Here is a 24,579-nt window from a genome sequence, read left to right on the forward strand (position 1 = left end):
CTGGTTTGATTCCTTGGTTTATTCCCTGCATCTCAGGATCTTCATCTCACACCTGTGAAAGCTCAGCCCCTCCCAACGCCCTCAGCACCTTTCTAGGACTTAGGGGCAACCTGTACAAAGGCTACAGTCACCATTTTGTTTGCCTGCCCACTAAGGTCATAGTTAAGTGCGGTAAATGCGATTTTCAGGACTGCAGCTGTAGCTTGGTGATAGAGCCCTTGCCTCCTACCCTCATGGGGTACCTCATGGCCTACCTCATAGCCTACCCATGAGACCGTGTTGAGGACTGCCAATGTCTCTGTCATGACAATATCAGAAGAAAACACTTAAATCCAAACTCCCAAACCAAACCCTGTCCTCCACGCCGCCTTCAATTCCATTTACCCTTGAAAGACTGTGGTACAGTGGGGAGGATTATCAATTCTATTTTAGAGGTTATTGGGACCAGGTTTCAGTGACGCTGAGGTGGCACACAGCTGGTTAAGAGTGCAGAGTGGCCCTACGGGTGGCAAAGAGCCAGCTACACGCTGCAGTCTGAGGAGGTGGGAATGGGCGCTCGAAAGGCGTGGCTCGTTTGTAGAGTAGTTCATACCAGCAGTTTGGGGAGAGTTACGCTGCAGAGGTTCAGCTATGAAAACAGAGGGGATGAGCCTAGTCTAAAATAAACACAGCTTCTTCCAGAGGACTAGTCTGATGGTGAGCATGTAGAAATTAACCCCACCCCTCTGCAACCCAGAGCCCTGACATGATCTTCATGGGGACACTGCTTTATGCCCCTGTCCTCTAGGAGGGCACTGGGGATGCTCATATTTGGTCTCTGAGCTCACAGAGCATTATTGCTAACGTGGCTTCCTTAGTTTCGTCAGCTCCAGAGACCAATGCTAAATCCCGGCTCCTTAAAGAACCTGAAGGTGATAAACACTGGGGTGAATCTGTGGGAATTCACCCATCTTCAGCCTTTGGGTCTGTGCCTCTCCAGTTAGAAAAGAAGTGGCCTCTTCCTGAGGCTCTGACCTCCCAAAGATCTGGTGTACTGTTAGTGGTGGATAAGGACCAGAGACAAGCACTTCGATGAAGGACTGGGCCCTGGGGCTGTTCCCTGCCCAGGCCTCCTGGTGGTCAGGCACAGACCTGGGAGGGGCATAGTGGGATTTCTGCCAATAAAACCAATCTTCTACTGAGCCTCTTGTGGAGGCGGCGAAGTACAACGGGCCTGTTTCTCGGTAACACTTGTATCCCCACTGAAGCACCAATCTTCCTCAAATTGCTCATGGAAATTCCTTATGCTACATTTTCGCAGGATTATTATTATTACGACTTAGCATTGACATAACATTTTATGTTTGCAGTGAGTATTATCGTCTGCACATTAGCTATTATTAGGGAGAGCTAAACAGACGCACAAGGCAGTGTCTATTTCCGTCTTTGTGAGAGGCCGGTGGAATAAGGGTAATTTGAGGAGTGCAGGTAAACCAGAGCCTGGTATTACGGTGGCTTAAACGTGAGCCTGGGGGTGCAAGTGGCAGCAGGCGGCTCAGAAAAAAAAAAAAGAAATCCTCTGTCCCTCCCTGTCTTAGCTCTTCCTAAAGAGAAGGCTGCGGGGGGGGGGGGGGGGGGGTCGCAGGTCGGTGGGGTGTGGCTGGGCTCCTGACACTATTGAGACTCACATTGGGTTTTTGCTTTTCCAATTATACTGTTATCCTGTGATACCTCTCCCAGCCCACCCCCCTTTCTCCTCAGAGGAACTGAAGCAAAAGAAGCATGCAGGATGCCCACTTCCCAGAACTGGAGAAGTCTGTTGTCAACATTGCTAAAGGGTGTGCTGACTGGTCTGAGCAAACTTTGGAGTCCTCGGGGCAGGAGAAGCCCAGCCAAGTGCCACTCTAAGGCTAAGCTGTGGCAGGGCTGGCTGAGGGAGCAGGCTCTTACCACAGTTGTCCTGACCTCAGCAGCTCGCAGGAAGGAGAGGCTGAGGACCGAGTGAGCCTGGCTCTCTCCGCAACGGGTGGCGGCCGATGAAGGGGAAAGGCCTTGGCTCCAGGGAGAGAGCTGGAGAGAAGGTAGGAGGGACACAGGAGCAGACCGTGCCTGGTTTAATAAGGACTCAGTGGACTCTGGGAGTGGGCGCCCAGGTGGATGGGCGTGGTCGGTGGAGGAAGGGATGGGCCTTCCCAAGGCTTCATGCACACAAGCAGCCACTCCTCCAATCCACAACTGCCTCCCCTAGCAACTAGTGGCTGACTTTTCCTTAGGAATCTTCCCCACTAAAAGGCATTATTTTCCTTTTCTGGATGCATGCTCTATCACATGCATGTACGCACATGTGCACACAGAAATGATAATGATTCCGTTTTCTCAAGAAGCACAGCCAGCTGTCCACCAGTCCTCTATGCCTCTCCTTGGGCTTTAGAAACTGATCTCTGGCCCCGCCCAACCCAGCTGCACCTACTTTGAGAGATTGCTCCTTCCAGTGCAGTCACATCCCAACTTGGTTCTGAGCAGCCTCTCGCCTCTTACCTTACCTCACCCTCCTACTCCCACACCCCACTCCCCACCCTGCCCGCTGTAAGAACTATCACCTCGGTGTAACAGGGTCGGGAAGCAGATGTCTAATGCCAGCCCTGTCGTTCATTAGTTTGGGGCACCTGATTTCCATTCGTCCCTTCTAATGGCATCTGTCAGGGAGAGCACCCTGTCTCAGCTTCAGCCACCGGCCATGGCATCTCTGTCTTCTGTGCTGTGCTCCCGTATTTCCTTAATTTCCTTTCTGATCTACTCTGGATGCTACGGCTTCCTCTCTGGCAAAGCTGCTGTGATGAGGGATTTCAGAAGTCCTCCAGGCTAAGCCTCCACTCTTCTGATCCCTGCGCCCCATCTCGCAATACTTTTCTTAAGGGCCACCTTTCCCACCGCGGCTGGCTTCTGGTTCTCACTGTGAGGAGGTCAGATTGAACTTCTAGAACTAAGCACCTTTGAATCCCAGCCTTTGGCCTGGTGAAGGCCACAGGAGAGGAGGCCCCTCCCACTGGCAAGCTCCTCCCAGACTCCCCATAAAAGTGTGGCTTACTTGCTTTCTTCTCTGACTACCAACACAGGGGAACAGTCTTGGCTGTTCCAGAACAGAGGAGAGGTAAGAAATGTGGCCCTGGCCTGTATGAGTCTTCCCAATTCAAGCGGCCTTCCCAGCACCGATTGGGGCAGACTCCAAATGTGCTTGGTGCAGGGAGCTCTTCACCTAGGCCTTGCACGCTAAGCCCAACTAGGAACCAACGCCACTTCCTCGCTTCTCTTGCCTTTGTCCCAGTCACTTCCTGTCCATCACACGTTTTGATCTTTGACTATGGCTTTACTCCCTCTCTCATATTCTGTTACCTTGTCTTATCTTGGTCTTCCCTTCCTACCTACTACAAAGAGCCATCAGCCCTCATGGTAAAGTCCCTCTCTGTCCTTTGTACCTCAGAGTCCCGGGAGAATGGTTTAATAACAGACACTGGGCATTAACCCAGAGCGTGGCTTTGTGTTCCAGGTTCCCAAGGTGAACCCCAGGGCTGTGTGCAGCCTGCCTAGGTAGTTCATTTATACCTAGTTATATAAACCTCCTGTTAATACTGTCTGCTACCACAGCGCAAGGGAGTTTCAACTTGCCATACATAAATCCTTTTATTGAATCTTTCCCCATAATCTTATTTAGAAGAAGAAAAAGAAGAGGAGGAGGAGGAGGAAGATGAGGAAAAGGAGGAAGAGGAAGAGGAGAAGAAGGAAACTAAGAGTAAGCTCACGTTGCCTTTGAAAAAGTTCATGGCTGGAGAAGGGTCAAGCTATCCCAGAGACAACGCTAAACTGCACCAAGGAGTCGGACTTGCTCTGACTCAGTCATTTCTCCACGCTGGTCAGCACTTTGCTGGGGACACCAGTTCTTGCTTGGTCCTGCATGTTCCTTTCTCAGCTGCTCTAAAGCGTGTGTCACCTGAACCTGAACGGCATTCTCTTCAAAACAGCATCGAGGTGAGTCTGGCCCTCCTCTGCTCAGGGAGTGCCAATGCAGAAGGTCACGGGCTGGCTGTTGGAATGCTGGGTGTTTCTCCCACACAGACGGCTCTAGTTCAGTTGTCCAACAACATGCGTCGCTGCTTTCCAATGCCGGAGCGTGAGCTCCCGAGGACCCTGGTCTGGACAAGCCCATCTTCTCCAAGTCCTTGGGCAGGAAGAGCAGCATGAATTTTATAAACTATCTACATGGCCAAATAACAGCCGCCTTTCTCCCACTGAAGAGAGAACTTCAGGCATTAAAACCCTTTTCATACTGAGCATGATAACCTTCCTCACATCCTCACCCAGATAGGTGGGGTTTTTTTTTTCCGTCTTTTGCTCACTAAAGTGATTTGTTTTGAGTTTCTGATGGGTATAATTTTTCAGGTACTCATGTTTTATTCTCCCCACAAAGGCCCTTGCAACTGCTGAGTCTCCAGTTAAAGCACGATTAATCACACTCTAAATGCTTTAAAACTGTGCTACCTTTTTTATAATTGAGAAATAGAGCTGTTTGGGCAAGTTTATTAGGTGACCTTGATTAAATTAAAGAGGTCAGAAATGGAACAGGCTTCAAACTCATAGTCAATGGTATTTTTTTTAAATAAATGACTTCCTTCCAATTAAGCAGGAATTAGCATGAAATATTTTGTTTCTGAGAGGTTAAAAGAATTCCTTGGGGGAGGTCCTCTCTTGTTACTTTGCTTCTTATTGAACGAGAGAAAAAGGATTGTGGAGAGCTTCTATAAAGTGCTTTGTTAACACAGTGCCGATGATCTGGCATCAATTATAATATTCCTTAGGAGCCTAAATGTTACGTAGCAGGGGCTGAAAGAAAGAGTCTAATTTAAATGTTAATTTTTATTTGAGAAGTCCAAGGACCTAGCAACTTTCACACACACACACACACACACACACACACACACACATCAACTCCAGATGTATTTTTTCATCTGCAGTAATTTCACCCTACCTCTCATTTCCCCCTTCAGGGTTTGTTCTTTGTCAGCTCTGTCCTTTACCTTCCCGAGTTTCCTCAGGATTTTAAAGACCTGAAAGGACAGCTCATTCATTCGGCCCCACAGAGTAACATATGGAGTCTCTGATACACACTTAGGAAAGTAGAATTCCACAGAGAAGAGGGGAAGCAGTCTGGGGGGCCACCTGGTACTTCTGAGGAGCAGTGGACATGAGAGAAATGACATACCATGTCATGCCACACCTACACTGCAGTCCCTAGTGATACTGGAGCCCAGTTGACATGGACTCTACGAAGGAGAGAGAGGCATTGGTGGGTCAGAGACGGAGAAGGGGGGAGCAGGAGGGACCTCAGTGGGTAAAGAAAGGGCTTGCCTCGTGAACACGAGGCCCTGAATTTGATCTCTGAGAACCTATGTTAAAACAAACAGCGAGGTGTATCACTGCACGCCTGTGACCCCACACTGGGAGAGACACAGAGCGTAGAATCCTTGGATCTCTCTGGCTGGCCAACAAGCCCAGCCTCCTGGGTGAGTTTTATGCCAGCGGAGGGTGGGGGTAGGAGGCACAATGGATGCATCACAATGGATGATACCTGAGGACCAACAGCCAAGGCCTCCGTGCGTACACTTATACGGACAGAGTTGGGGGAGGGGGCTTGGAAGCTGGATGCCAATTCTCAGACTTGGGACAAATCATGAAATGTCCCTGAGATCTCAGGGTCCTTATCTGAAAAATATAAAAGCATTGTGAAGTGAAAAAATCACAGTCTTTGCTTTTATCATCTTTGGCTCAAGATGAAGATCTTGGGATGGAAAATGTCCTCCTGGGAGATGAGAAATTAGTTCTTAGTTGTAGTTTCTTATCTGTCCAATAAGCCTACTGTGAACAAAGCTGGAGCACCTGCAGAGAAAAGGGGGGCACAAGGGTGAGATTCTCTCCCCTCTCAGGAGGGCCCGCCCTGTCGCAGCTTATCACACACAAAGGTTTCTCTGGGGCTCCCAGAGTTGAGATGAGCGGACATATTTAGACTCCCTCGTCTCTTCCCATCCTTTATATCAAGGTTTCTCTGCTGGATTTTGGCAGTAACTGTGAGTGCACATCAAGGCACAACTGTGTGGACCCGATGCTCTTCTAGGAAAGGGAGGACTGACAACAGGCTGTCAAGATTTTCTAGAATTTATGAGCAATACTTTTACTTTGGGGACCAAGTCTTAATTAGTCTTATAATGGGTTAGTAATTTCCCCTTTAATCTGGCACTTCCAGACAAAAGCTCTGGTCCCAGACACACTGTAAGGATTCAGTGAATGTTGTTAAATCTGTCACTGCTTTGTATTGCGACAATGCATAAGATAATTCACAAAGGCAAGCGAAGGCCAAGGAAAGGCATGGTTTCAGGAATTACACAAACTATATCAGAAGAGTCCAGTATGAAAATAGCGATAGAAACTGGTCGGTAAGTCACTAAGACAAGAAAGAAAGCTTTTATCTCACACCCCCAAAGACTAGGCCAAATAAATTACAGATTTTTCCTCGCAACTCATAATTATAGTAACTCAACAACATCCACTATTGACTTTTTATATTTATTAAACAATTCAACTTATTATTGGGGGCACAAAAAACTCAATTTTTGGTCCTTATTAGATTCAGAATATTGGGGAGAGGGGAAACATATTGCTTTCAAGACCTCCTCCAGAGCCAGCCTTCCCTGGGTGTGGGAACTGCAGTAAGATTGATATTGCCATGTGTGTTCTCCCTCAGACTTTTATTTTTAAGATATATTTAGAGACATATCTCATAAAGAAAAGCCCTGGGAGCAGGGAGACAGGGAGAGGCACTTCAATAAGCCCTGAAATTAGATGTTGAATCAATACACTGATGGCCTTGTGGGCTCTCCTGAGCCCTGGGGGGTGGGGGGGGAATGTGATGAGAAATCAAAGGGCGGCGAAGAGGATGAGGGTGCAGGCTTACGTCCACCATTCAGCCTGTGCTCCTCCTCAGAGCATCAGAGTGGCCTTCTTTCTCCCATTATCACTCTGGAGACTTAGGTGACAGAGAACACTGGCGGTGACTGTGTGTGTGGCGTATCATAGCATTTCTTCAAATCATTTCTTCTTTCTGTCTATACCCAGATAGTAGACTGTCTAAAAAAAAAATCACTCAAGCAGAAGAGAGATTGTGCCAACTTCCTGAATTGTTATTTTTGTTAGAATGGACTTAAAAATAGTTTGCTGGGTCTAGACCTGAGCCTGATACCTGACTAACTTTTCTTGACTCATAATGTTTAAGTCAATGTTCATCATAGTATTAATAAGATAACACACGCACACCTCTCATAGACATTTTGGAAGTACACAAAGAGGAAATAACAAAAATAATTTATAAAAAAAAACCAAATTATATTCTTTTCAGATACTAAATATTTTCACCTATTTCCTTGCAGATTTCCTCATAGCATATAAATTGTGAATATAGCGCATACATAAGCATATATTTGGAGTTGTTCACATATGCTATTTTGTGTTTTTATCACTTAGCAGCTATTCTAAGAACTTTCTATTGTGCCATTTAAAATCTCACAATCAAGATTCTTTCCCCAGGTCTGATCTGATGTAGCATTAAACAATAGTCTAGTGCAATGTATATAATAATATAATGAGATATTTAAAACTTTTAAAGTAATTCTGGGCAATGGAAATGTATACAACTGCCTTAAGCTGTGCTGACTGAAGATGCCCCAGGTAGAAATCCAGGGTTTTGGAACACAGTAGCTGTAGAACCAGGAAGGACTCACTGTGCGATTTACAAAGTCCTGCCGGAAGCACTGTGGTTAACACTCTGCCTTGCAACTGTTGATTTAGATATGTTTCTTTCTACTACTCTGCTAGTGATTGGAGTTTAAATAAAAAGTTTTCCTCCTCAAAAACTTCTCAGGAGGTTTGACACATTGTGTCCAAAAACTGGGCAGCACAGCTGCTGAACATGTGTCTGTTCCAAGAATCAAAACTACTCAGTGGTGTACAAGAGAAGTGTCTCAAAGCCATGGAATGCTTCAGGTAACAACAATTTGTGGTTTGCATTAAACATCAATTGCCAGGGCTTTTAAGTACAAGGTAGATATGCAATGGCAAAAGGAGTTTCTAAAAAGGGGGAAGAAAATAGTTACTTCTTTCAAATTCCTTTTTTATTCATAGGTGGCTACCTGGTCAGGATGGTGTTTGGTCTGGGTCTAATAACTTGATGCCACCAACTGTGCTTAGATGAACAATGGGATCTAAAAGCAGAGAGGGACGAGGACAGTGCTAAGCTGTTAGTGACTGTATGTTTAAATACGGTCTGGTATTGGTTCCTGGCCCGTGTCCCACTTTGACAGTCTTGAAGCCACACTTTTAAGATTTTCAATGGAGAGACACAGAAGAAAACCAATGGATATGAACTTTTTATTACTAACTGGCCTACATATCCATGGCTTCTCAGCCTCTTTAACATTTAATGGATCTGAAACATGGTCTTGGGAGTTATCTTGTCCCAGTACTCAGGCTTCAAGAACCTCCAGGGGTTTACTGTGACCAAAGAATCATGGTAGCCTCACCTCCCAATGACTCATGAGTCAATGGGGAACATATACTTGCTCTGTATTTTTTACGTCATTAACATATATGGAGGTTTTAAAAAGGACAATTATGTAAGCAGGCCTGTCTAAACCCCAAACAGTGTAAAATTGAATCTATTGGGCTTTACAAAATACAATATACAGCCAGCTATGCTACATAGGACAAAAAAAAAAAAAAATTAGATTTTTTTCCATAGCACCGTAACAACTGTATTTTCTCCCTTATCTGTCATCCTTAGCCACTTGCCTTCCTTATATTTTGGCTATATTTTGTTTTTACATGAAAAATAGTTTTGCATTTAAACACTACTAGACACTTCTCAAGGTGAGAGCGGTGAGCTAACCTGCTGACTGCATCTTCTTTGAGCATCTACTAAAATCCCAGGTGAGCGAGCCCTTGCTGGCACAGCTAAGAACGTGCCTCCTTTTCATAATCAGGCTTTCCTACTTCCTGCTTACAGAGGAAGGGCTGAGATCAGCGGCTAATTTGAGAGAATCTACAAACTCACCAAGACTCAGCCATCTAACCCCTTCCAGAGTTATTCTGATAGTTTTTCCCAGAAGTCGTGAAGACTACCCTTAAACTCCAAAGGCACCCTGTGTTAATTTTGCCCAAACTTGAGCTGAAAACATATTTTAACATCCTGTCAGAATGAGATACTAAGTGTCGATAAAATGACACTCCAGTAAATGTAAATTTAGACTGCTGTTACAAGCCCCTGCCTGGCTCCAGGAGGTGTTAGGTTGCTATAGTATTTTCCATAGCAACTTTGCATCTTATTACATAAATATTCCCTCAGTGTCCTCAGAGCCTGCTAAGGAAGCGGGTGAAGTCTCTCTCATGTGACAGTTCTCTTCTGAGCCTTGCTTAACTCAGTGAAGTGCCCCCAAATCACAGTAAGCCATAATGAAGATGATGGTGTTCTGGGAAGTCGAAAAGCATTGGGGTTCTGCAGGCTGTAGGCAGGGGGTGAGGCTGAGACCCCATTGTCTGAGTCCTACATAGTGGAGCAGCCTTGGTTCTCCATTTCAGACAATGATTTAACTTTCCCCAGTCCTTTCTTTTGGCTGGCAGCTGCCCAGGAGCTCCAACCTTCCCCCCAGACTTGGGCAGGAGGCCGGAGCCTCTCAGAGCCCCAGTGTGCTTTGTAAGTACATGAGGGAGTCTGGCTGAAGGACACATGGGGAACCTTTTGGGGAGCCGACCTTGCTCCACACAGAGCACAGGTGTGGTTGTTAGAACCTAAATAGGGGAGTCCTGGGGATGCTTGGGTCTCCTGGAGACAAGGCAATCTCAAAAACGCAGGGCAATTTCACGCACAGGGAAGGACTCAATGATGGAAAGTTTGCTCATTATGAAAGAGGTCAGGGGCCAACTGTGGCATCGCTGGGTGCCACATCACAGGAAGGGCATAAACTTAACAGTAAGATCAAGAGTTTACAACCCAGATACATAGGGTCCATCTGCGCAGGAGGAAGACTTCCATTAGAAAAGGCCCCTCAGTGACAGGATCCAGTTAATAGCATCTGTCTCCAAGTATTTAAAAGGTAAATCAGTTTTCAAGCAGAGATAGTTTTTGTATTTTTTTTTAAAGAAGCTTGTCCATTATGGGTGGGAACTGTAACTGTACATAAAATCAGGAAACTGAAAAATCGACCTAAAAATAAACCTTTATTTGATGTCTGTTGGTAAGATGTTCATGGTTTATAAAAACAAAACAAAACAAAACTATTATTCCCTTGATGAACCTAGGTTCCAGGAGGACACTAAGCTGAGGCCTGGAAGCAGGTGCTTATCTTTGATTCAAGGGTCCCTGCTGCACAGGTGGCACCACTCTTTCAGATGTCCCAGGCCAACAGGATATGGGAAAGCAGCTGGTCCCTGTCGTTCTAGGCCTCTGCTTAATGATGCCCCTGCCTAGTGGACATGAGCCCTGGCATGTCGTTACCAACCGAGTCCTTCCATTTCCCATACTGGACAACTCTTGCTCCTCCGCTGAGCTCTAAACTCTGTGGTCAGCTGACCTAGAGCACAGTCTGGGCCTTCTTCTCCAAAGGGAGCCTCAGGCAAACTGCCATCAACAACACCATCTTTAGTCAGCTGCAAGACTGGCTTGGTATTTAGCAACCTGTGCCTGGCTGGTGTGGGGCCTGCACTGTGTCTTTTCTCAGGCTTGTGACTTCATTAGGGACTTCCTGTGGGACATCTCATTGGCCTTTCAGAAGGAAACCATGGGTGGCGGGGGTGGGGGGGTATTCAGTACCAGGAAATCTAGATACAGTCTTGGAGCTCAAAGAAATTAAGGGGACAGCTGAAAACCTCAACACAAAGTTTATATATTTAAACACAAAGTATCTTGCTATGGATAAAACTATATATTCAGATCAAATGCTGCTATTCCAATTAAAACTGAGCCACTAATTTCACTCGGCTGCCGGAAATCACTGTTCAACTTCTTAGTGAGATTAAAAGCAGCAAATAATAAAACAAAATGGCATTGTAAATTTCTATGGTGGATTGATAATCCAGAGAAGACTTCATTGTTCAAAAAGTATTTGTGGGTAGGGAGAGGCTTGGTGGGTAAAAATGCTTACCGTACAAGCCTGAAAACCTGATTTGGGGTCCTGAAAACCCATATTAAACAGAAATAGGAGGAAAAGGACTATGAGTAGCCATTCCCATCAGTAATACTAGTGCAGGGCTGGAGAGATGGCTCAGCCGTTAAAGGCTTGGCTCACAACCATAAAATATAAGTAATACTAGCGCTCCTAAGATAGGGTTGGAGGCGAGGGGGGAAGCTTGGGGCGCAGCTAGTCTAGAATATACGGCACGGTGAGACAACTGAGGTGGAAGTCATCTCCTGTCTGTGTACTTACACTGTGGCACAAGCATGCATGCAGATAGATACACACACACACATAGACACATGTTCATATAAAGAACCCAGACTTTAAATGAGGTTGACTTAGAATCGAAAAGCACTTGTTATAACCTGTAGAATGGTTTATGGCTATCTATTAAGCAAGGATTTTTTTCTTTTCATTTCACTTTTCTGAAATTCTTGTTCACTGAACCCACATGAAATATTGGTGGACGGTGATGATGCTCAGTTGGGACGATACTACACTTAACTTCCTGACTTTAGGACATACCTGTTTGGGGGCCTAGTATATCAATTAACAGGGCATGCTTTAGTTCCTCAAAAGGCATCCATCATGTTCCCCTGGAGGGCAAGGGCATCAGGTCTAACTCTCTCCCCTTGGAGCCCAGATGCCTTCGGTATGCCATTGTGGTAATTAGAGAGATGCCTATTCAGCCAGAGACACTGAGTTTTACAAAGTTCTAAACATCTTGGCAAAAGGAAGCATCCTCATTGAATATGCATCTTAACAGGTGCCTTTTGAATTGAATCAGAGCAGACGGTTTCAGCGCTATCTTCCTCGAGGAAGACAGCCATCACACACCTTACGGTCAGATGAAGGGGAAGATGCAGGGAAGGGTGTGTGTGAAGGTCGGCACACTTGACTGGCTGGAGAAAGGCCCAGGGCCAGGTGCTGGGGAACAGCAGAGCCGGTGAGCAGAGGGAGCACTACCAGGTACTGATTTTGTACTGGCATTATTCACGAGATCGAAAGCACCTAACCCACGCTGGTCGTTTAACTCTGATGATTCTAAGACTGGGTTCATCCACGCTAAGACATCCAGGTCCGGCTGCTCTCTTTGTAAACTCTTCTTTCTCTCTGCTGCCCCATTTGTGCTGTCCACCGCAGTGAAGAAGTTGGGAGGACAAAAGTAGGAAAGGGAGGAGGGGAGGAAAGGACAACTGGGTGTGGCCTTGAAGATTTGGCTTGATTTCAGCAGGAGGCAAACCAAGTAGCGACACAGTTACATTTCTACCACAAGCTACCATTGCAGGCTCCCAGAGAGGAGGCTGATCTTCCACAATGGACGCTTTGGTAAGTATGTCATGGTTTTCAGTGTATTGGCAGAATCATCTCCATTTTTGTCACTAGCTTGGCTTCATTCCAACAGAAGCCCTTCCCGCTTAAGACTGACCAATGAGGGAGTGTGAGGAGACTGCCAAGAAGTATATTATGGTTAATGCAGAAGCAGGGAACTCTAGCCAAAGAAACACTGCAAATCATTTTACACAGAAAAAAATAAAAAGTAAAAATAGAATGAAATGGTCTTTACAGCCAGAAAAGCAGAGACATATTAAAATATTTTGGCCCTTGAAAAATAAAACCTGGGGTATCACACACACACACATACACACAAACTTATTACTTCTAGACACAAAGTCATTTCACTCTCCATCTCACTGGACAATGCCCCTGCCTGCAGGGAGACAGCATGTAGGACTGGCATCAGGAGCCTAGCCTGACCACCCTGAGGAATACGACCTTGCCATGTCCTCCTACCACAGGTAGAGGGTTCCCCTAAAGGATGTTCTTCTGTGGGATTTCCAAGAATTTGGGGGCTGGCTAGTTCCTTAGGGCATTTGAGGCAAACGGAAACGTGTTTCAGCTGAGAGGGGCAGGCCAGGGACGGAGCCCACAGAGGAGAAAGACTCTCCTTTTCATGTCTGTGTTGGGCAGTTCCTGTCAAGCGCATCAGTGCACTACATTTTGGGGAAACAGCTCCCATGCGGGTGACAAGCAGCCACATACTTGTGCCTAAAAAATGAGCAATGGGAAAAGGTGTCTCCTCTAGCAACAGGGTCTCTGTCCCTCCTCTGCTTCAAGCCATGATTAGCAAGGTTGAATCCAAAGACCAGATGGGAATTCTTGCCCATCAGGCAATGTCCCTGAATACTCAGGGCTGGAAGGCAAACAGCAGTCTGCTTGCTGGCAGGATCTCCAGGGCCCAGTGGAATAAAAATGGTCAGCTGCTTTCTCTTCCCTTTAATCAGTCCCATGCCCTCTGCTGAAACCGCCCGCCACATCCTCTGGCCCAGCTCATTTGAAGAAACACGAAAAGGACTTTGAACCGCCGGGGCCTTGGCATTTGAACTCCAGCCCTTTCATCTCTTCCCCTGGTACGAGGCAGACAGCATGCGCTGCATTTGCCCATTAATTCTGCTGACCAAGTTACACGCCCGGGGAAAGTCTTTAAAGCGTAGGTTATACTTCATGCTCTCACTGGATGCCTGGCGAGTGAACCAAGAGAGGTCTGGGGGATTGCTCTCCCATAGACCTCTGGGGAGACCTGCTGGTCCCCCAGGACGGCACAGGTCCTTGCCACATCCCTGGCCATGACTAAAGATCAGTTTGGACATCGGTCCTGTGGATGTGTGACTGCTGCTGTGGCTTCCATGATCTCTTCGGTGAGCCTACTGTTTATTTATCATTATGCTACCTTATCTAAAACAAACTGTGATGTCACATGCATTTCTCTTTAGGAAAACTGACAGGTCATTTACAAAGAAATTTTACATACACAGAAAAAAAAAAGAGGCCCAGGTTCAATTCAAATTTCAGATAGACTCAATTCTTGTATACCTAATATAAAGATATTAAGACTCCAACTTTCACCTTTAAAAAGGATAAAACTAATTTAAAGAGAAACGTTTTATACCAAGATCACATGCAATCTCAGAAAATCCCATGACTATCTCTTCTTTTCATATATGAAGACTTACAGAAGTACCAGTGAGGACAGAATTGTCTTCAGTCCTGAGAAGTCCGTCTAAGGAGAGACGGACATGCTGGGCTGGTGTTCAGACAATGGATATGGCTTTTGCAAGCCATTGAAGTGCAATGTTTGCTGGTAAGCCAAGCTTCTAAATAACTCTGAGGATGGAATCTAGAGGAAAGTCAGGTTTTCTAGGGCAATGACTCTCCAGTGTCAGAAAATGTCAAGTGGGCGTCCCCAAAGAACTCGGATGACAGAATGCTGGGTTCTCATTTCCCCGTCCTAAAAGTTTCAAAGTCACTGGGTCCTGATAATGTCAGGAGAGAGACTAATGTCTGTCACCACTGCTTTGGGGGACATTTAACATTCCACAGATAACCATTGATTGTCTGTTTTCTGTCCTGACATCCATCTGATTTTGCCTGAGGTTCATGTCCTGTGTGCTCCAGGCTCAGGAAGTACTACTAAAAATCACTATTACCCAGAACTGCTGACAATCCTTACCCTGTCCCATCCCTAGGAAAAATGGTACATAAACCCTCCATCACGCCGGGCTGGTGAGTGGTCATATGTGTTTAGTCATGCATGCCATACGTGAATGATCTCTTCTGTGCATGCTGCCCACTGCCATTTCATCTCAGGGAAACTTCAGAGGCAATTGCGGTTTTACCTCTATACTTCTACCAACAAATTAGCCCAGATCCTTTATTTTAGTCGCCTGCAACCTTTCAGTTAGAAGCTGGAGACAGGTGTACACTTTATTCCATGATACATATAAGAAGATGAATCTATTACATTTCTCTGATTGTTTTGCTGGCAGTCATGGTGACTGTGGGTCTTTCTGAGTCCATTAGACAATATCCCTGCCCGAGAACAAACTATCTTTCCTTGGTGCCTCCAGTCTAACTGCACCTATAAACACTAAGAAAGAACTTATTCATGAATCTAGGAGACAAAGTGCACAAGGCAGGCTTCCTTAACTCAAGGAGTAGACACCCCTCACTTGGTACCCGGTATGGCCCCCATCTTGATGAGAGGTTAGACGAACTATATTGAGGAAGGATGTTTAATTTTCCAGCATGCTGGCTCGGACATTAGAAAGCTTCTTTAGGGATTAAACAACTCCTAAGGAGGAAGTACATGGACTGAAACCAAATTTCATCTGTAATTCAACATCAGCTGTGGCTGCCACACTCTGGAAATGGGGTTTTATGGGAAAAGGCAAATATCCCTGCATAATAGCCTCAGATCTGCATATGGAGAAACAACTGGAGCAATTTAAATCACTATGTTCCCAAGGAGGAGTTTAACGTTCTATTAATAAAATGTAGTCACTCAAAAGATGAAAGTTTAGTGTAACTCAAATAAAAGTGAATTATGTGGTCGTTTCCCCGTACTTATTCCCCTGTAAGATCTGGTGCTTGTGACGATGCCTCCTGGGGACTGGGCAGTTCCTGGCATTACCTGATTCATCGACTCTCATTTTTTTAGTTGGGCTGTCGCAGTTCTCATCATCAGACATTTCCATTTCCTCCTCGCGGCGGATGCCCATGAGCTGCTCGCTTTGAGCATTCCGGAGCTCCTGAAAGCACAGGACACATGGACATCAGAAACACGCCCATCCCTCATTGTGCCACCTTCCCATGGCCTCTGGTCAATTGTGATTCACATGTCAACATTTTGAGTTCAAAGCTTCCAAGATCGCCTCCCAAGATCTAGAATAATGGCGTGAGGGAAATGGGTCTTGGGAGAAATCCTTGCTTACCAAGGACTGTGAATGATCTTTGGTAAGTTAGTTAATCTCGCTGTAGTCTCAGTTTCTTGATTTATAAAAAAGGGGATACTAATATCTTCCTCTAGCAGGGCTGCAGAGAGGTTAGGGAGAAATAGCTGTTACACAGTGGGCATATAGAAGTGACATTATCTGCTAGTAACTATGTGCTGGTGGTGTTTTCAGGAGGCCAATTTTGGCATTGGTCCTATTGTAACTTAAGAACACTACTGTGTACCTATTTGCTCACATTGCTTACTGGAACATTGTGCTAATAACGCTCTGGGGGATGAGATGAATTAATATATGCAAAAAACTTGAGGGTATATACGTGTACCCGTGTGGCATGCATTTGTATGTGTGTGTACTTGTGTGTGCGTGTGTGTGTGTGTGTGTGTGTGTGTGTCCAGAGACTGACATTGTGTGTTCCTCCATTCTCCACCTTAAATTTTTGAACCAGGGTCTCTCACTGAACTTGGAGTTCACTGGATCAGTTATACCACATGGCCATAAAGTCCCAGAAACCTGTGTTCACTTCTCCAGGTCTGGATCACAAGTGCATGTCAATTATTTTTATTTATTATTATTCATTATTTATACTAGGGATCTGAACTTACGCCCTTGTGTTTGCTTGCAGACTGAGCCATTTCTCAGGCCCCGCATGTAAGACTCTTGCTCTCCTGCTCAATGCTACACATGTGCCTGTACATGGTTTATCCAGGCCCGCATGCCATGTCCGAGAGTAAACTTCAAAAGATGTTGTGTCAACAATTACAGAGAGGCCTTCTCTTTCACAGCCCATTACCAGGTCCACAGAGCTGTGGTACTGTGGGAGTAAGGGCTTAGATATGATGTTTATGACCACAGATCTGACGGTCTGCTGTGTCCAGTGACTAGGGAGGTGGCTATAATTAAGTCAGAAAATTTCATTGAGTTTCTGTCTACTTATCCATAAAAGGGGATAATATTAAGACAAGACTATTCGGCTGACATAGTATATCAGAAAATCCATTGGAAAGGAACCGAATCACACATAAAATCCTTACTAATGTTCCTGGAAGCAGAACATTGCAATTGTTTACATTTACAATTGACTATATTGTTATTTTATGCCCAGCTATGTATTATTGAATTGTGAGGCCTTAGACATGCTGTTCTCCAGCATGTACCATTTTCAAAAAGACCCAGAACAGAGAAAGGCCTCAATGGCTCCTCTTTCTTTCTTTCTTTCTTTCTTTCTTTCTTTCTTTCTTTCTTTCTTTCTTTCTTTCTTTCTTTCTTTCTTTCTTTCTTTTTTTAAGGCCTCTAATTAAAAACCCAATGCTTATGATAAAATTCAATGATTTCACCAGTTCATCATGGGCATGGTTATCACCCATTCAGCAAATGTGCACTTGCGGCCCTGGCTTGGGTCATCTTTCCTTAGCTCGCAAATCTGAACTGTAGCAGGATGGGAAGGACATCCCCACCGCTACCATTATCCCAAGGGACAGCTCTGTGCCCAGGGAAATTGCCCTTGTAGGGAACAGGAAAACAAAACTGTAGACAGCCACAGGACAGCCCTGGGACAATAAACACCACCACCTTTTGTGACCATGCCACCTAGAAGAAAGGGAGGCTGCTTATGGCTCAGATAAGGCTACCAGGTTTTGGAGGTAGATAATCATGTGTGATTAGCGGGGAATTTTCTGGGTGTTGTTCAGCTAATTTTTCTATTGGTAAAGAGCCCAATTCCCGAAGAGGTGGATGGAAAACACCCAAACAAGGAAAAACTGGGTGGAAAGAATAAACAAGGCTGAAAGAGCAGTTGGTTGCTTGGTTCTGCAATTAACAACAAACTGTCATATGACAGTTGTTTTGTGGGGAAGGTGGCAGAGTGGAAAGGGAAAGCACTGGAGGGAGGGGGACCTAGGGTGTTTCCACGGAGTGCCCCAGGTTCATCAGTAAATCACTAGCACACTCTAATAAATCTGTAGAGGTGTTGCAGGTAATTAACAGATGCTGTACATGGGAATGCGGAAAAATCAAGCCAATTAGCAAGCTTAGATGCAACTGAGAAATCATCCACAATGCTAAATTACAACTGGTATTTAATCAATTAAGCAACACGTAGGAGGGGAAAAAAAGGCAATTTAGAACTCTGTTTTCTAATGTTTTCCAAAAGATAAGGTGGGATGGCAGGAGGGACTTCTGTGAGTGACACGCCAGCCCTCTGGAGTCTCCATCCTATCCACCAGGTCCAAGAAATCAAGCAGGAGTCCTCAGACCCAGGCAGAGAGCCTGACATGTGCTTCTCCAAACAGCTCCAGACGTGGGATAGGGCAACTGGGAAATGGAGTGGGGCCAGGCCAGAAGCAAAGCCGAGTCCAGTGTCTGATGTCTGCTGGCAGCCACAGACACCTGTGGACAGTGGCCTTTCTGTGCTCAAGTGTTTTCAGCATCCTGTGGCTTGCCGGGTGTCTGTTAAAATGTCTCTTAGTTGCATTTTAAATATATGAGTTTTAAAAGAATCCAAAAGTTTGCCATTCTCAAACCTGAATCATTGTTGACTTACAGTCTGTGGACTTCAATCTGAGTTTTCACGGTCCCTGTTCTTAACAATCGACTTTGACTTGGGTCTTATTTCAGGGTCAGGGAGAATATCAGCTTTGCTTGGGAGCCCTTGAGAAATTAAAAAGAAATCCTACCTCCTCCTTACAGTCTTCAAAAGTGGAAGAGCTGTATATGTCATCAGACACCTTCCTAGGCACTAGTGAGCACAACTTTAAAAGAAATAATGCCCTTAGCAACAACTGCGTTAGTGTTTTCAGGAACCCATCACTCAGCATGTGCCATCATCACAGTGACAATAAAAATCTATTTAGTATTCATGTGGATATTACATGTAGTACCATTGGTATTCAATAGCAATTTAGCATTAGTTAATGGGCACTTAAAATGCTACCCAGATGATGGATGTCATAGGACATTGTGGTTCCTCAAACTCTTCATAAAACACTTAATTTACAAGTGTGAGCCAAACCCATTACATAAATAAATCTTACCTTCTATAACTTTGTGATTTTTGAAAGAGGGGGGTGTCTTTTAGAGAACTTTGATATTAGCATGCTGGAAGTAAAGAAGCATCCACATGGGCAACACTCTCAGAGAAGAAGCAAAGGAAGACGGGATACTTACTTTTACATTACAGGTTCAAAGCGTACACTACAGGTAGAGTCAAAAAATAACATCTGGATGACCAATGACTAATGGCACGGTGTGGTCTGTTGAGGTGGCAAGCAAAGTCAAGTTGTGGCCTCTGTCCTTGGTGGTAGATACTCACACATGCATTGATGCTGTGAAATCAGCTAGCATGGACATTTGTCCCCATCATGAGATTTGCTCTGGGGAGACATGTGACAGAACCTCCTGGCTAGCCCAGTAGACTAGGCATGGCTAGTGACGAGAAGTTATGGAAAGGACTGCATACTTGCCATTTCAAGCCCAAAGAGCCAACTGTCATCACCACATAGATCATCGAAGAAAAACTTAGTACTCAGTAATTTAATTGGTGCATATATATATGTACATATACATATACATATACATATACATTCAGTCTCATTGTAGATAAAACATCTTGGTTTGTTTCTGAGTGAGCTCTTTATTATGAGTGAGAATGATTCTTTCTCCCTTGGAAAGGAGGAAAAAGGTTGTTCTAAGTGTGAAGCCAGCTGCTTCTCTGGACAAGAAATGACGTGGAGCTGGATGTGGAGGGGACAATGACACAGGACAATGGTGGAAGGACCGGCCACTGCGACAACACCATTAACGGCTACAGCCACACTATTCTCTGCCAATCCAGCTTGTGTGACGGTGGTTAGAAAGTAACAGTAAAATCACCAACCTCAGAGTGCTTTCGCCAAATGTCTATGTTCTTGCGCTGAGCTTTCGAGAAATGGTCCCAAGCTTTTTGTCTGGTAGAAGCGTTGAAAACGGCCACAATCTGCTCAACTTTGGTGAACAAGGAAGTCAAACAAGACAAGTAATTTATGTTGTGATCACTCTAGGGAAGCAAAGCAAAGACACTAGGAGTCTATGGATGATGTCACGATAGAAACAACATCATCAATATCCATCCAGTTTGTGCCTTTTTTTTTTTTTTTGTACTTACATTTTAGCAAGGTTGGGGATGTCTCCCTTCAAGTCTGTCTCCATAGCTTTAGGTTAAAACAGATTCTCTAGATGACTGGGGAAAGGATCATGGATCTCTTCCTCCAAGAACACTTTAGCTTTTGTTTGTACATTTAATATGGCAGATTATAGACCTAGATCTATAGCCCTACAGACCCTGACATTGTCATACAAAGAAAGTTATATAAAGCTCTACCTGGCTAGAGGCTTCAAAGTGAAATCAGGGTGGAGGTGGAGTGGCTGAAGCCCAAGGACCAAATCTGTATGGATTTTCTTTTGCCACCATCTCAGGGGCTTAAGCACAACCTGCTCAAGACACTTCTGTGTCCAAGGTCTAACCTGGGGCCAGGAGTAGTTTTGTTATAGCTTCCTGAGGCTCGGGAGGTGTTTTGGCCCCTCCCTGTTCCTTTCTTCTTTAAGGACTGAAGGGAATCTTCCTGCCCATTGGCTGGTAACAGGAGCCCCCTATTCCTTGTGAAGACAGACCAACAGCTCTAGCTTGTGGGTCTGGCTTTAGTACCACATGAGGTATTTTATTCTTTATTGAGTTCATCCCCTATTTTCTGCTGTTCCACAATCACTTTCATGAGCATCCCCTTCTGGATCTTATACCACTTGAGATCTTAATCCTATTACTTTGATCTCATTGATCAATTCTGTAACCTCCAGGCACAGTGAAGTTTGGACAGTAAATGTTGAGGGACTGAAAAATCACAATAGAGAGAAAGGGATGGGGTCTTATGGATTGTTAGGTATGGGGCCAACCAACTATAGACTCAGCCTTGTTGAACAGTTCTTGATCTGGTTACAAAAGGATTAAAAAGATTAGCGCTTTGAATCAGTCACATGACCAAATCTAAACTTCAAAATAGTGAGTTTAATTCTTACGGCTGCTAACACTGTATCTCACAAGTCTTTCCTAAGTGATTCCCAGGGCTCTGTTATAAAAGAGAACTTGAATTCTCCTTCAGATCTTCTAACGTTAAAACAAAAAGTCATGATAGCACAGCCCCCAAAGAGTGACATGCAATTATCAGCACATAAATATTAGCACACAGAATGACTATGTACATGATGTGCTAGAGCAGTGCTTTTCCACCCAGGGGGTCACAACCTCCTTGGGAGTCGAACAACCCTTCACAGAGATCACCTAAGACCACCTGGAAAACAGATATTTATGTAATGGTTCGTAACATCAGTCAACATTACACACTATGAAATAGTGATGAAAATGTAGTTATGGCTGGGAGTCACCACAACATGAGGATCTGTATGAAAGGGTCGCAGGGTTAGGAAGGCTGAGAGCCACAGTGCTAGAGGGATGTGAAGCAGGCTTCATTCCTCACAACAGTGGGGGACACATCCTATAAATACTTCTTGGCCTTGGTCTTCAGATATTTACACATAGAACATGTCTTTGCTATTTCATACCCAAGGGGGACCTCAATTATAAACTTCCTTACTTAGAAAACTCCACCCCCAGGTTATACTATGAATCTGTTTCACTTGATTTTAACAAGAGTCTTTTCCACAGGTGTGGCTTACTTTCTCCCTATGCTCCTGTGGTGTCCCTTCTTTGCCTCAGCTAGAGGAGTAAAGTCTTCAGATTAGTCACCGTGAGCTGCCGTGAGTGCCCAAGGTGTGGCCACTCAGGTTTTCTGCTGCAGATTCTGCCTGCTAGAATCACGGGTTATTTTGATGGCCCCTCGCAGGATCATCCAGGAAGAGCCAGCAGTCAGCTCACATAAAGCCGATTGGTAGGGCTGGTGATCCTGAGGTTCCATGGCTTAAATAGCAAAACTCTTTGGCATCACTTAGAAGAGGAAAAGCAGTGGGGGCCAGGGTGAGTATTCGTGTGGTGATAATCAAAGCTCTGCTGCCTTCTAGAGAAGACTCTTATGGGAAGATGATACGGCAAAGATAAATGGAGAAGGGAATGAAGGGAAGAGATCCCACTAACAAACATGGAGGAAAACGAGAGGGAAAACAAGCGAGACCCTGGCTCACCTTGGTAGAGGTTAAGAGTGTGAACACCTATTAAGGGATGCTTGCTGATTGAAGGCCTGTGCCTCAGCTAGTTAGAGGACTTGAGTACTTTATTTGAGGTCATAAAGTAAATTCCTTCCTTCCTTCATTCAACAAACAGCTGGGGATCTGGTCAAATACCAGGCAGCCGATTACTAGAAATGTATACATTGGATATTAGTTCTTGCTTTTGATGAGCTCTAAGTCTTGGAGATGATAAAGAAATGAAAGCAGATAATTATTCTGTACAGGAGAGGCATGTTGGACCACTTGGTGGAAAACAGAGTACACAGTGGCTGAGTCAGGATCGTGGAATAAGGGATCCTGCCAGGAAGAAGGTCAGATTTTGCCAGGCCTTGGTGACTCACTGCTTGCTCATCAAGGGAGTCAGGGTGGCTCTTTGCAAGGCTGGAGCTGTGGGAGGGCTTCACATGGATGTAACTGGAAGGGAGGGGGGCTAAGACCATGAGAGATGACATGCAGAAGGACCGCCATGTGTTGATCCAGGCTGTGTAGTTAGGGAACACGTGCCCGTGCAAGTGTGGAAGACCCGAAGAAGGCATGGATGGAAGCAGAAGCTCTGAATGGAAGGCAGAATGAGCAGCCATCTGACAGGAAGCAGCTAGGGGGTGACTCGCTAAGAGGATGTGGGGAGGCGGGAGGGAGGCCGGGATGACTCGAGCTTGGAAAGAGCCTCAGGGTGCAGAGAACAGGCACAGATGGAGGCTCTGAGACACACTGAGCGCGGATGTGATGATGGAGCTGAAAGATAAATCAAGCATCAGAACTCTAAAGATATGCCTCAGACTCTCAGGGTGTCATCTCAATCTCTTATAGAGTTCTCCGCAGACTTCTCTATAGCGTTATGTCCTTTCTTATGATGTTTTTATACTTCCTACCTCATTGCCACACCCCCCACCCCATCCCCTGTCCCACACACAAAACACTGAGAAAAGTAAAAATGGTACAACTCAGTCTAGGTTTGAAACGTATTCTCGCATCATTCACACTGCACAGTTCAAGACATTTGTCTTGTGAGTCAGTGTTCCTTCGGGCTTATGAAAGAGCTGGGGTGATTCTTAGGGGAAAGCCACTTCAAAGACAATGTCCCAGGGAATGTGGTACAATGAGTGTGGGGCTTAAAAGCCACCAATCAAGATGGTGCAGTCATGATGTCACTGATAGACCTTACGCTGTCCGCTGTGTCTGTGGAAGATTCGAGAAGCCCGTGGTGAACTCTGTGTGCACTGCTTCCCTGGCATTGTCCCCATTGCTCACTATGTGTGCAGTGCAAGTACACATAATTACTAACCAAAGGGGACCCACAACTTCCCTTCTCAGAGAAAGGGATACAGAGAGGATAGGACGGCTGACCCTTATTCAAGCCAGCAGCTCTCAGACAGTTGTGCTGGAGAACACGTTCAGATGAACACACTATACAGTGCCTATACCATATTAGCAGTCTGTAAGGTAAGATGGATGCCAGAACTCTGTATCAGAGAAGAACTTAAGTCTTGCACCAAGAAAAGAGCGCTACCTTTTTTTTTTTTTACTATTATTAATTTAAAAAGCCAAAACCATTGCCCTGATAATTTGGAGTTATCGTCCATACGACTTTCAATCAGAAAATGTAGACTTGCCAGGCCCACTGTGCACCGCTTGCTTATGCCCTCCTCTGTGTTCTATGGGTTTTCTGAGGACCATGAGAAAAGTCAAAGCGATCAACTCTTTAGAAGCTTGCAGGGATGCCAGTCTTCAGTAGATGCCATCCTAGGATGTCTACTATGCCCTGCAGGCTTGAGCAAACATGAGAAAAGGGCATGTTGACTTCATGACTCTGCCAATTACCCTTGGTGGCTCTAAATCCCTACTTGTAATTATTATCCCTTAAGCTAGGCATGTACACATGTGCAGACACATTCTGACACAACACGCACACAGACATACGGGTACTTTAATGTTAAAAAAATACTTCTTGGGCCTGGAGAGTTGGCACCAAGTCCTCTGGTTCTTCTTCCAGAGAACAAGATTCTATTCCCAGAATCCACATGGTGGCTCACAACTGTCTGCAACACCACTCCCAGAGGATGTGACACCCTCTTCTGGTTTCCATGGGTACCAGATATGTGGGTGGTACACAGATATATATATAGGCAAAAATACATACATATATATGTATAAACAAGAACATTTCTTAAAAACGAACTACTTTACAAACCTTCTTTTGTGCTTTTCCCTGTCTCTAGATGTTTGGACATCTGGGTGTAGAGCAAATTTCTTTCTTGATAATTCAATTAATTACTTTAAAAAATCTGATAGCAACTTTACCCAGAATACCCAAAGAGGCTATA

General features: G+C 45.0%; 1 protein-coding gene across 3 annotated transcripts in view; it reads right to left on the minus strand.

Annotated features, from left to right (window-relative positions):
* Enox1 (ecto-NOX disulfide-thiol exchanger 1) overlaps positions 1 to 24,579 on the minus strand; it is a 567,937-nt gene that overhangs the window by 88,770 nt on the left and 454,588 nt on the right. For all 3 annotated transcript variants that reach the window (XM_052190902.1, XM_052190899.1, XM_052190900.1), the window contains exons 12-13: positions 19,917 to 20,023; positions 15,724 to 15,841 (exon numbers count right to left, since the gene is read on the minus strand). In XM_052190902.1, coding sequence (XP_052046862.1) covers positions 15,724 to 15,841; positions 19,917 to 20,023 — 225 coding nt within the window. The remainder of the gene's footprint in view (positions 1 to 15,723; positions 15,842 to 19,916; positions 20,024 to 24,579) is intronic.

The sequence above is a fragment of the Apodemus sylvaticus genome, chromosome 8 (genome assembly GCF_947179515.1).
Source record: "Apodemus sylvaticus chromosome 8, mApoSyl1.1, whole genome shotgun sequence".
Lineage (NCBI taxonomy): Eukaryota > Metazoa > Chordata > Mammalia > Rodentia > Muridae > Apodemus > Apodemus sylvaticus.